Here is a 12,371-nt window from a genome sequence, read left to right on the forward strand (position 1 = left end):
CTAATCTTACCTAGAGATTCCCCTGGCTAGAGAACACATTTAAGCTGTAGACTCAAAAATTCATTCAAACAGAAATTGAGGATTAAGAGTCAAAACTGGTGATAGAACTCACCTATAAGGCATATTGACTTGCAGCCTTTACTCATCCGCTAAAGCTTTTTATATTGACATACTTCGTATTTTTTCAGCCCGGCAGTCTAGCAAACAAGTGTTTTATAAAACCCCTTTGTTTTATATGAATCATGTTTTTAGGTTGTTTTGGGATATGTCAACACAGCTCATAGATTTTGTGCTTCCCTTGTACTTCTCTAACTTCTAGGAGGTCAGAAGGTACTGCAGTGCTTTACCTCCCCAAATTGTAAGATTAAATATAAAAATCTAATATGAATTTATGCAGCTGATATTCTTTCTTTTATATCAAAGTTAATAATTTTCTCCAATAAGTATAATTAGATCAGAAGTCTTTATAGTAGAAGTCATTGTAGTAGAAGTCTCTCAGGCTGTGATACAGACTCCAGGCTAAAGTCATGCATAAAGCTGGACTGTGCAAGCACAGAAATTCTGCTTGAAATACCTCTGTTTGCCAATTCTCTACACTTCTCTTCCTCTTTTAAAGGAAGAATAATTTTCATTTAAAAAATCAGAACTTTATTAGCCCAGAAGACCAAGAGCTTGCAAGTCCAGAAGAACTGTAGAAGTTTTCAAAATGCTGAATGGGGTTATGCTCAAGGCACCCACTAGCAATGTCAGCAGTGCTGTTAGTTGCCTCAGGATAAGAGGAAAACTTTGCTAAGGAGTTCTCACTCTTATAGCCACGTAGATAGACAGCTTTTGGGAAGGAGTTTAAGCCCAACAAGGAAGAGATCTGAAGGATTTCTTCAAAGGAAAAGCAATGGAGAAATATACACACTCTTGAAAATAGACTTGAACATAAGTTATAACTTAAATACTGGGGAGGCTTTACTCTAATTTCTGGTTTGCCCAAGTTTACTGCCAGAACTCCTGAATTTGTAAGATATGATAACATTGAAATGAAACCTTTATTTCTTTAGTGGCAAGCCTTGGCTCATACAGATTTTCTGTCTAGTAAAGTGCAAAAGGCCAAACAGACTAAGCTCATGGTTTATGAAAGGCAGTTTATTCAAGAAATGAAACTGTTTCAGTTAGCAGAGAACAGAGAGTAATTCAGTAATTAAATAGGCTTTTAATTTTCCTTTTAGCAATAACTACTTCTGCAGAAAAAAAGATTGAAAAATGTCATTTGTATCATACATTTTGTTTGAAAGAACATTCTCTGTAAGAAATTTATTCTTACCCTTCCAGATTTCTTAAAAATGTCGACAGTTTAATTCAGTGTGACAAAAGCATTGTGAAAATCTACTAGGCCACGCACAAAAAATATTTCCCATTATTTATCAGTATTGTTAGTGATAATGATCATTGAGTGACCCATCTACCACAATTTATCAGCCTTACTGAGTAAGATTTTGCCAGACTGGTTTATTAATTCAGTCAGTCAGATGAGAAGCCGCAACTGAACTGAAAACATAGTTGGGCACTGGAGTTTCTCAGATGAATAAAGAGGGAGCTACTGCTTTTCTTTCTTGTATATTAGAAAAACAAGCTACATGGAACTCTCAGCTGTCTTTACTTCTAGCCAATACATCAGTGAATAGTGAATGTTGTCACTGGTAACCCTTTCATATGGTGTTCTGCTACCATAAAATATTGCCATAACCCCAAATTATATAACCTAAATTTCAAAATTGTAATTCAAAATTGAAATTCAGCATTGTATTTCTTCAATCAAAAATCACCTACAAGTTATTAATTGTGCTCCCTGTTTAGTAATTAATACCAATTATATAACAGGCAGAGTAGGACCTGAAGGGATGTCTGTTAGAGCAGAACAGACATATATAAAATTTCTAACGTTTCTGAATCATCGTGAATCATGAATTGAGCACTATAATGCTGCCTAAGACATTCTTTTTCAACCATAAAATCTCATGTCATTCGTTACTGCTGCTTCATATATTTATTAGCTCATTTTAAAAATTAATTGCTCCTCAAAAGAAAAAAATACAGACTTCTTCTGCACCACTTTTTTATCAAATTCATACTGCCCTAAAAAAAAAAGCTATAGAAATTGGAAAATGGAAAAATCAAAAATAAATTTCATTGTTTCACTCTCTTTTGATGTTTTTTCTAAATGTTGGTGAACATGTTTTTCCAATGTTATTGAAAGTATTTATGGCAATAAAAAAAATCTTATTCAAAGATACGGTTTGCTCTGGTTAAATTTTAAAACTTAAAACTGAATATGCTGAAAAATTTAAAAAGGTAGCTGAGCTGTGTGTATTTTTAGTATAAATTAATTCCATTCTGTTTAGAAAGAACAAGTGAATATGGTTGCAGCGTGAGGTGTATTCCTTTTTGCTTGGTGTTTCAGCTGCTACAGAGGTTTCCTTTTCATTTGATGTTGGAAATGGACCTGTGGAAATCGTCGTCCGGTCTCCTAGCCAGCTGAACGATGACCAGTGGCACCGGGTCAATGCGGAGAGGAATGTCAAGCAGGCCAGCCTGCAGGTAGACCAGTTGCCCCTGGAGGTGCGGAAAGCGCCGACAGAAGGACACACGCGCCTGGAACTGTACAGCCAGCTTTATGTTGGTAAGATGCAGGACCGGGAACCACGTTTTGCTCTCACATATTGAATTCTCATTGCCTCATGTTTTGTTAAGCAGCAATTAGTTTAAGGTGAAGTTTCCCTCCTGAAGCTGGTGCTCGACGGCACATACACAAAAAAAGAGTAAGAAAAGCATCTCCATAGTTACAGAAATAAGAAGATCAACTAGGAGAAAAATATTCTGTGCTGGTAACTTGGCATTTATGTGTTCCTTCCCATGCAGCTCATGCTAAAAAGTGCCTCTAGCAGGCAGTAGTGCCAAATTCCTTTTGTGCAGGGTCTCTCTCACACATCCGGTTATTTGCCATGGAATCAAAACATTCTGAGAAGGTCATACCAGGAATATGTATGCCTGCAGTGCACATCCTGGAAGTACAGCACTTTTAGCCTCCTTAGGTTTGGTCGTTGCCCATACTTTTACATTCATGGCTCTCTTTGCAGTCTTTTCCCTTTAGTTCCATGGGCTTTTGCCCATTTGATGCGTGACACTGTATCACACAAATGGACCAAGTTAGTCCAGCTGCGTTCTGAAGTTGCTGGTCTCCACTACATTTTGAATATATTATTCCAGCAGCACTTGTGTTTCTCTAGCTGTTAGCCCTGGAGCTATGAAGTGCAGACATGCTGCATATCATTAGTTGGAAGCATATTTGCCTTAAATAATAAGCAAAGAAGCACTTTTCTACTTCTCTAGATATCTGTCCAGAGGAGAAGAGGTGAGGGGGAAAGAAAAAAGAACATTACCTCATTTTTTTCCTTGTTAGCTAAGGTTCAACAGAAGACATAAATTCTTTGATAAATAGCAAACTGTCACTGCAAACTGTGTTTGTGTCTCCAGATGCGCAGTCATTATTAACAAGCTCAGATTCACCTTTACTGTTGACCATGATCTCAATGAAAGGCAGTTTCTAAATAGCTGAAATATGATCTTTGTTTAGAAAACCTTTTAAAAGAAACATAAAGGATTTTGCTGAAAACAGGAGAAGCTGCAAAGTTCTTGGGGAAGTGTTAATAATTGTTAATTGTTACAGGTAGTTTTGAATTAACTGGTGCACCAACAATGTTCAGAAGTATTTAATGTTTGCACTGCCAAAAAGTGAATGTCTGAATCTGCACCAAATCTTGTTTCTGAATCATATCCATTTCATGGTGGTTGGGGCCCACATCTCGGAAAACAGAGTCTCTGATTTAAATTCTTACCCTGAATCAGATAGAGAATTGATTTGAGTTAGAGTGCCCTGAAAGAACATCCTGAACATCAGGGGTGGGAGAGTAATACTAAATAAGAATTATTTTGGTGTCTTCTGTTCTACTATCCGTAGAATAATTATCTATTCCTTGGGCTGGAGAGAGAGCATGAGGGATGATGACTTCACATCCTATGGACTAGGACACTCATCAGTGAGGGGAAAGTTGGGAATTAGATCTATTAGGATTTATTTCCTTGCCACAGTGAACATTAATCTATGTAGAGTGGAACTATTCCATAATCCCCTCTGCTGAGTATTGCCTCCCCTTATCCCAAATTGTCCATTTACCACCATTTGATTTGAAGCAGCTGCTCTTAATCTGTGCTTGCAGTCCGGTTCCCTATCCAGTTAAGTATCAGTTTCTGTGCTCTGCTGAGGTGAGTGTTCAGATCTCCTCAGGAAAAGGAGGAGGATATTGCAGCATCTGCAGTAGAGCAGTAACCATAGGGATGAGTGGAGGAGAAAGAGTGAGAGCCACTCACTGTTATTTGCTTGAGTTTTTAGTTTTTTGAGTTTTAATCCAGCCCCAGACAAGGTATTTGCTAGCTGAAACCACATTTTTTAGCAAGTATTTACCAGGGAATAACAAAAAGAACAATTCTTAGTGACTGCCAAGAGAAGCTGTCCCAACCCTAATTTTCAGATGCAGCTCTTCAGTATTATTTCCTTCACCCTACACTCAGGCAACTAAACAATACACCTAATGCTGTTTGGAAGTGAGCATCTGTATTTCCTATTGCAACTGAGGATGAGAATTTAAATCTTTTTCCTATTTGCCCACCTTCGCTTTGAAAAATGTAACTCTGCCTAAGGTATTATGGCATTATTGTTAGCATCCATCATCACTAGTCATATGGAACATAAGGCTGTATCTTAGCTATAGATCCAAGCCTATTACTTACGTTGTTTTCTCTAAAAATCATGAAAAGAAATGAAGTCTTCCAGCAGAGGACTGGAGTCTCTGCTGATGTAATCAGCTGAGGCGCCTGCTGTCTATGCTTATATCTAGTATGGTCTGAAAGCCTAGATTTGATTGTTTTCAATTTCATTATGGCATAGGAATTCCTTGGCTTTTCAGAGAAGCCACTTCTTTCCAGCTGTCATCACAAGCTTAGCAGGATAGTTCCCATAAAGCAACAGCAGTAAAATCTGTGCAGTGTTGTCCCATTGCTTTGCATTCTCTTTCAGGTGCTGCCGGAGGCCAGCGAGGCTTTCTAGGCTGCATTCGTTCACTGAGGATGAACGGAGTGACGCTTGACCTGGAAGAGAGGGCAAAAGTCACCCTGGGGGTGAAGCCGGGCTGCTCTGGCCATTGCACAAGCTATGGCATGTACTGCGCAAACGGCGGCAAATGCGTCGAGAAGTACAACGGCTACTCTTGTGACTGCTCCAAAACGGCCTACGATGGACCGTTTTGCATAAAAGGTAAATGCCTTCATGCAGGAAGCACGGTATGAGAGGAGAAAAAACAGAATAGAATCAATACTTCAGCTTTTATTAATTAAGCAAGTAAATCCTGTTTAATACTTCTTACAATCGAGTCAAATTATACTCCCAGGGATTTATGTGTGATGATTTAAACCCAAATTTCTTATTAGTGATAATGTATGTTACCTATTTAAATCAAATAACACAACAACAAAATCAGGAATGCCTGTACTCGTAGCGTGTCTGACAGATTATATTCCACAGTCCTGAGCTATTGAATAATGAATTCCTGCTAGCATTATGTAATGTTTATTCCTTTAGGCAAATACGAATTTAAACAAAACCTACTTATTCTGATTTAGAAATGTACTTGGGGATATGTAGGTTTGGAGTTTGGGTTGAATATTTTATAAACTGGGGTAGGGAGGCAGCATTTGGATTCAAAATTCTTTCCATTCATAGCCATATCATGTCCTTTGGTGGTTCAAATTGGGTTAGAGATTAAACTTGTCAGGTCAAGAGAAGGTACAGAGTTCCCACATCCCTGTTAGTCCTTGGGAAATGTGAAAAGCCTGGACCGAGTTATCAAAATCAATGATTGAACGAGACCGTTTTATTATTGGCACATGTGCCTGCATAAGGGGGGGAGGCAGGAAGGGAGTGAAGGACAGAGGACTCTTACATACTGAAAAAAAGAAGATGCTTATTTATTTCCATATGGTTTTGTTTATTTTGGCTGGAAATGATTATGACAAAGTAGTAATGGGAAATGCAATTTCCCAAATGTTTGCACAATTTGCAGATTTTGTGGCCATTCATTTCCTTTACATTTCATAGGGTATCCCCATTATATTCCTCAAATACTCTTTTCAGCACCTCAAAAGAATTCATCACATTTTTCTGAGGTACTAGTGTTTCTCACCAGTTTTCTTTTGCTGTGTTTTTACTGGTATATAAACTCATCCGGTCTGTTGCTTTTCCTACACGTTTCTGAAAGCTGTCTCACAGGGTTGTAATCCTACATTTTCAGCGAAAAAAAAGTGAACGTTTCTCTCAGACGTATCCGTGACGTTAAAGGAAGTGCTAGTCTCATGAACCGTTCTTCTGCTTTTAAGTTACCCACCATACCAGGACTCCTGCTGGCGGGTTGAGTCACCAATAGCCAAATACTCTTAATCAATTCATCTTGCCGGTAGGGAAAAGCTCCTGTCCTTTGGCGTTCTGTTCCCTGACTCCTTCATAACTTCTCGTCTTTTCAAAGACATGCTTTGAGGGTTAGTTTGAAAATACCCATACCCTGCTCCCTTCCAGCCACACTTAGAAGAAACTAAGCGTTTCACAGAAAGATCTAGTCATTTATTTTCTCCTCCTGTGCTTCAGCCTATATCCACCTTCATTTCGTTATATCAGAACACAGCTTTGGTCATGTACAGTAGCTCATATATCGGAACATCCTCTTCTAAAAGCTAAAAAGTCATTTTTGCATCATCAGATATTCTGATGGATGATTTTTTATAAATCCCAGTAAATTAGATGTATTTTTTGTCCAGCTGAAGGGAAGCATGTAACTGCTGCTATACTTAATGGCTTCCACTGTACTTGCATACCAGAATTTCATCAAGTTTCAATATGCTATGCTGCTTCGAAGACGAATGTAAAACATGTCCATTGCATCCATGACTGTAACTCTTGGGAATTTGAATATAGTGAGCTTGATTAATTTAGCAAACATTCTAAAGAGTTTGTTACAAGTTGAAGAAGAATGGTAGTACACATTTAGTATTCCTGTTCTCCAGTGCAGTTATGTCTAAAGGAAACCTATTTGGGCTGAAACCATGTCAGTCTCCTACCAATGACATGTATTGACTCAAAAAAAAAAAAAAAAAAAAAAAAAAAAGAAAAAGAGAGAGAGAGAGAGATAAAGAGAGATTGCTGCTATACTCAGTGAATTTACTGTTTAATATTTTTTTTTGTATTATTGAAATTTGTCACACTGGTTTTTATGTACATTTTTCTGTTTCTCATAAGGATAGAAAAACCCTAAACTTCTGCCTAAACCAGCTCCAAGCTAAATGTTTCATTTTTCTAGGATGTAGATATAATACAGTTAAAAATACCATGAGGTGAATGCCTGAGAACCTAGCACAGACCAGCCCTGCTTTTGGTTGGTCTCTAATCTCTATTGCAGTAAAACCTGTAATAATCATCATACTCTTTATTCTCCTTTTGCGCCTCAAAGTCTAGCCAAAGGCTTAGAGCTTGGGCCGTAATAGTCTGGCCATTTTTTCTCTTTTGAGTGTCAAATTGCTTATAAAATTTGGAGTATACTGCAACCATCATTTTCTAGAGCAGGAGGCTGAGAACTTTGAGATCAAATCTTTTGGAGCGACCTCTAACTTTGGCTGTCTCCATTTTTAGCTGCCCATGTTTTCTGTATCAACACACAAGTTTGCCTAAGTGCCAGGTACCCAGGTCTTACACTGAACTGATGCAGTGCTCTGCCTGCTTACCACCTCAGAAAATCAATTCTGAGTATCTGTATGTTGGCCCCCTAGCGTCTTCTGTAGACTTTGGTCCAAATGATTTTGCCTTAGGTCACACCGTCAGAAGTAAAACAAACAGCTGCCATCCAGAGCAAAGCTCAGAGCACAGTATTTGCAAGGCACATCCCGGCCTCGTGGTGCGGTGTGATACAAAGCCCACAATAAAACTTGCTGTAGGTCACAGCTGCTGGGCCGTGCTGAGCCGTGTGAAGGTATTCACGCTAGCGCGAGGATCTCAGCACCCTACTGTGTTGTGCAATTTAATCATGATGTCAGATCTCTGCTTTAAATACCAAAGCTGTTCCAGGCAAGTTAAAAATATTTCTCCAAATCCTTAAGAACTAATGTGAAAAATGCAAACTATCCATTTCCTTTCTGTTAGCACTAAAATCCAACATACCTATTTAGAATAACTCTGAGAATGGTTTCCTCTGGGTGACTTCATGGGGCTTCTCTGAAAAACAAGCATGTGGCTCTGGAATAGAAGTTAAAGGATAAATTAAACACAAAATAGGCTGTGTTTGAAGCATCTCATGATCAAAATAATTGTAAAACCTCTGAAACAAACGGTGCTGATAATGAGATCTTTAAAACAGTTCAGTTTCAGCCCATTAAATTTTACATTATAAATTTAACTTGCATTCAGCCTTTTAAATTCAGTGAAACACTGAAACATCTTGTAAATGTTGCCAAACTCCTGGGATTTTTGAATGAAAAGGGTCTTACCTTTTATTTCTAGTAACAGTTCCTAGAATCTTTTAGTATAAGCTCCTGGTCCATGAGACAAGACAAAATATCTTTACTAGATACCAAGAGAAAAGCTAGAATAGTAATTGACAGTGAAATAAATATTGGCAAAACAGTAGAGTATATTTTGCAAAATTTGTTGGAGAAGAGCAGGGAATCTTTCACATCACATACCATTTCAAATATAGCTTATTTGTTTACAAAATTTACCTAAATTAGATTTTTACACATAAAGATGAAAGCATCCCAAATCTTATTTTGATGATTTCTTTCATTAATGCTTTGACATTTTCCCCATTCAAAAAATATTGAAATGTCTTCAAAAATATTCTTGAAGAATATGTTCTCTATTTTCAAGTGACTGTGTTCCTTAAAGAAAGAGCATAGTAGAATATTGCTGTGTCATTTATGATTTTTACATGTATCACAGTACAGAGTTGGATGCTGTGACGTTTAGTGAATAGTTGGCAGGTATAAGAGAATGGTGATTGCAAATATATTTTCCAAAGCTAATGACATTATTTGATACTCTCATCAGAGCCTATAATTCCCTGCTGTTGTTACAAAACACCACTCATGCCCTGTGCAATATTTCTTTCATAATACAAATGAGCTTTTATCGCTTGTGAAAATAAAGAGAGCGGCCCCAGCAGTGGCTGCAGACCAGCAGGTGGTGGTGCAGGGAGAGGTGGTGCTTCTGAGATGGTTCCAGCCCCTGCTCTCCTCTGAGCAGACCATACCAATCACAGGGGCTCTCCCGGGGCATCTCAGGGGAATGCACTTGGGGTCTAATTCATGATAAGCAAGATTATTTTGCTTTGTTACCTATACTAGGAATTCAGTTCGGTTGCCAAGAAATAACGTGGTTAATGCTTTGCACTAGGACTTGCTTTTGTTGTTTTTGTTCCTGTGAGTAAATTTTCCATCCTGAGTGGTCCTCTGTTGGTTTGATGGTCATTAGAACCAGACTTTTTAAATCATCACACTGAAATCGATAAGAAATGTTTCAAGAGAAATACAATACTCAACAGGAGAGAAGGGTGGCATAAAATATCCCCTTTGATTACACCACAGTCTTCCTCCCACTGCATTTAATTTGCCACAGGAAGCTTTTCTTAGCTAAAAATTTTCTTTCAATAGTCAAGTCAGGTGACCAGTCCCTTGCATGGTGTGGCAAACTTGTGGGGGTTGATTGCATGCACCGAGTGCTAACAGAAGAAGCAATAGGAAAAATCTAAGAAAATAAAGTATCATTACTATATCAGGAAATCACCATTCCATGTTTTGTAAATAATCAGCATGCCTCAGAGTAAAAACAGGCCTTGTGTAATGTGGATTTTTTTTCTGATAAAATCCATCCTTAGAATCATGGATTGATGAATGACAAGAAATTGTGTTGTCTCTGGCCTGATCAGCAGCAGGTGACATATGTGATAAATGTGGTAGTTGCCTGAAAATTGCACTATTTTTTAACAAGGACAAAGTGTGAAAATATAGCCTGACATCTATTTTTACTTTATTTTTGTTTTGTATTTGGGGCATATGCAACTGGCTTCAATTCTGCTTTCACAGCTCTGAGAAATTGTTATGAGGAATAGCTGCAATGTTTCTGCAGTCCTGCGGATTGCTTTCTGACCTTTCTCTGTCCTTCGCTTAACCATAAATTCTCTTTTTTTTTCTACAGCTGTCCTCCTATCACCATAAAAGCATTTCTGAGAAAATAATTAATTTTTGTTCCTTTAGAAAACAAACCCTCTCCTTCCTTTAAATGAAAAATAGCGAGGGTCAAATACTGAAATGGGTATGCGGAGCGAGAGCACTATAATGTGGGGGGTTCCCTGGGCAGAAAACATTCCTCCTTTGGGTATTTAGGTGCCGTGGATCACCTTTAGGAGAAAAAAATGCCCACCACCAAGAAAGTGGTAGAAAGGTAGAAATAGTGGTTCCTGCAAAGGAAGCTCAATCTCACTTAGGTACACTGAATTGCTTCCTGGTCGAATCTACCTTTCAGCATTGGCTAGGGATACTTGTAGGTGCACTGAATCAGTGAGTGTCGTCTCCCATGGCACTTGTCCAGTTCTACTGAAGGTGTGCGTTTTTGTATGTCTTTGTATCAACTTTTGAACAGCCCCGTAGTTTCATCACTGGCACACGTTAATTTCCATATTTCCCAATTCTGATGGTCATGTGTTCAAGAAAGCTTTCTTTATATAGAGCAGATATATTTGTACAAATGAACCAAACATTCAGTGGATTTGGATGCTATTAGTTTCAACAAGCAATTGCTGCATTTTACTATTCTGCTCCATCCAGAAAGAATTCAAATATACATCAGAAATGATTATAGTGATGACAGCCCAAGTGCTAGACTTGATGATGCAGGAGGAAACCTTTAAATCTCAATGTCTCAGTTTCAGAAACTAAACATTATGAGTCTGAGAACAGAATAAATGTTAAGTGAGTAAACCAGCTAAGCGATAGGCATTATTGTCTTCAGACCACTCAAAGTAAATTCTCTCCTAGATCAGCAGTTGTGGGATTCTGACACTTTAGTGATGCTCTATGGTCAGGATGTTTCTCAGCAAATAGTCTTAATCTTTGTGACCACGGTCTTAAGGAAGTTGCTGCAATTTCTGGTGCTCTCTAGCACATTTTTTAGCCACAAGGCAGACAGGCCAGCTCTAGATAGTCTATATTCAATATTTATGGCTGTATAAGAAACAAAAAAAAAAGCAAGGAAAAAAAAAAGAAGAATGAAGGCAGAGCTTTGTTGGTTGGTTTGTCTAAATTGCCCTAGCAATCTGTGCAGGCATCGAGTGTGTGAATGCCTCCAGTGAATGTCTTTCTTTGATTAGGATTTGGAGGCTGCTGCTGTTTATGTTCAGAAGCCTGTGCAGGCAAAACAGATCATTGAGCACTGGCAGGAAGGATCAAAGTAGTATTTTTAATTTAGTATATCTAACTGTCACTACCCTTAGAGCCTCCAAATGGCATATGCTTACAACTCTAAGCAGGCATTTCAGTCAGATGTGTGAAATGAAGAGAGAATCTTTCTCTGCTGCAGTTTTCATATGTATCCTGGCCAGGCTTCATAGAATTCAGGATTTTGTCACCAAGCTGTGACCCTGTGAGACAGGGATTTTTACCCCAGCACAATGTTCTCTATCATTAATGAAACTGCTTTGAAGGTTTAGCCTCAAAAAACTCAAATATAGTAATATCGCAGAAGTAACCAGCATTGCTTTTTGCTTCTTCCCCAGATGAAAGGTAACACAAAGCAAGTCTTGGATTTCCTTGGAAAAAAATGAAATGAAAGTTGTGAGATTATATAACTATTCTAGCGCAGAAGATAGATGTCCATTTTTCCTCTCCCTATTAACAGCACAGAGCCAATTTAATTCTAGTAGAGACCACCGAGTTCTGCGTCTTTTACGTGTGTCTCCGGATAGAAAATTCTCACAAAGATGTATTCAGCCAAACTTCTGCCTATTCACTCCTGGAAATGTTTTTCATAGGTGAGGAAAAAAGTAATGGAGAAATGAGTTATGTGTGTGACTGAGTGTAGGACTAGCAGAGTCATTATAACTACCCAAGAAGAAAAGACACTGACATTTCACTGATATCAAACAGCAGCGAAGGAGATTCAGCTCCCTCCTTATATTTTCTTAGGTCTACAACACTCCTCCAAAAGTGTCATGATATTGTTCCTCTGCTGG

The 12,371-nt window shown here is 38.3% G+C and overlaps 1 protein-coding gene across 1 annotated transcript in view; it reads left to right on the top strand.

The window, feature by feature from the left end:
• Nucleotides 1-12,371, top strand: part of CNTNAP2 (contactin associated protein 2) — a 1,099,877-nt gene that overhangs the window by 1,007,982 nt on the left and 79,524 nt on the right. Inside the window, exons 17-18 of the mRNA XM_062569605.1 lie at nucleotides 2,453-2,671; nucleotides 5,126-5,362. Of these exons, the coding sequence (XP_062425589.1) occupies nucleotides 2,453-2,671; nucleotides 5,126-5,362 (456 nt within the window). The remainder of the gene's footprint in view (nucleotides 1-2,452; nucleotides 2,672-5,125; nucleotides 5,363-12,371) is intronic.

Source organism: Rhea pennata, chromosome 2 (genome assembly GCF_028389875.1).
Source record: "Rhea pennata isolate bPtePen1 chromosome 2, bPtePen1.pri, whole genome shotgun sequence".
NCBI lineage: Eukaryota > Metazoa > Chordata > Aves > Rheiformes > Rheidae > Rhea > Rhea pennata.